This window comes from Rhagoletis zephyria, unplaced genomic scaffold (assembly GCF_001687245.7).
Source record: "Rhagoletis zephyria isolate East Lansing unplaced genomic scaffold, Rhagoletis_zephyria_1.1 Rzeph_scaffold_50021, whole genome shotgun sequence".
NCBI lineage: Eukaryota > Metazoa > Arthropoda > Insecta > Diptera > Tephritidae > Rhagoletis > Rhagoletis zephyria.
Window position 1 is genome coordinate 830 of NW_016207075.1, and position 1,253 is coordinate 2,082.

The following is a 1,253-nucleotide window of genomic DNA, read 5'->3' on the forward strand; positions in this document are numbered from 1 at the left end:
AAAAATACAATCGCCGTTCGGAGTCGGCGTAAAACTGTAGGTCCCTCCCCTTTTCTCCACAATTCGGAGGAGAAGCTCAACCAAACACTAACACATACTACATATATGTACACTAGGCGACTGATGAGAGTGTACACCTTGTTCTAATATAATATTTAAAATTATTTTCATGAAAATTTTTTTGTATTGATTACTTATAAAGATATAGTTCATTCTATAATATAGATCAAAGTTTCAGTTTTTATATGAAATTCACAAAACTTCAACAAATTTTCATAAAAATTTTCAACAAGTTTTCATACAAATTTTAAACTCTAAAATTTTTTGCAGAACGCAAACATTTTTATCACAACAACATCTTAGACTACATCTAGATCTAGGGTTGTACTTTCTTGCTACTAGGCTTCGAGGTGGGGAAAAATTTAGTTTTTAAAAGCAAATACAATTTCTTTCGTTATTCTTATTTTTTTATTTCTTATCTTTTTATTTTGTATTCAACACTTAACCCAAAGTCGCATTCGTTTCAGTTATCAACTCAAAATTGTTTATGCATTAATATTGAAAACACGTCTCCGGCCACCTGTTCTTATGCGTGGCACTGCACCACGTCGTACTACAATACGCCTGCGCCGATTCCGATTGCTGGGTCTACGCCTGCGTTGTCCACCGCGTCGACGCCTTCGCTGTGAATTACGACGACGTCTGCGTCTTTGGGCAGGAACACGTCTACGATACGGCCGGGGCCGATTTTGTCGTGGCTGACTTCCTTCGGTGCGGCCTACGAATTGCGCAACACGATCAATGCCATTGTCAGGGCTTACAACATCCTCATTTGCAATGCTGCGAGCGCCTTCGTCATCTATATCCTCTTCACTACTCACAGGCTCACTATTGTCGTCGTGNTCGTCGTTACCCGCGCCAAATTGTCGTATTGGTAGGCCGTCATCATCATCATCATCATCATCATCTTCGCCATAGTACGAGTTGTCATAGTAGTCATCATATTCATCATAATCATCATCACCGCCGAGTTCAAAACGGCTTACATAATAGAATGGACCACCTCTTGAAGGAGCTGCAGTTGTGGTTGTCGTTGTCGTTGTCGTAGTAGTTGTAGTCGTTGTCGTCGTTGTTGTTGTTGTAGTTGTAGTTGTTGTAGAGCTTGTGTCCTCTCCGTCGTAATACCCATCATCGTCTCCACCATCATCAACTGGAACTTCAATGTATTCTGTATAAAAATCGGTATCATCATC

General features: G+C 40.2%; 1 protein-coding gene across 1 annotated transcript; it reads right to left on the reverse strand.

The window, feature by feature from the left end:
- Positions 1-545: 545 nt before the first annotated feature.
- Positions 546-1,210, reverse strand: LOC108355786 (putative uncharacterized protein DDB_G0292330; the record flags this gene model as incomplete). The annotated part of the gene is made up of 1 exon (XM_017606920.1): positions 546-1,210. A coding segment is annotated over one exon (665 nt), but the record flags the coding sequence as incomplete, so codon positions are not given.
- Positions 1,211-1,253: the final 43 nt, after the last annotated feature.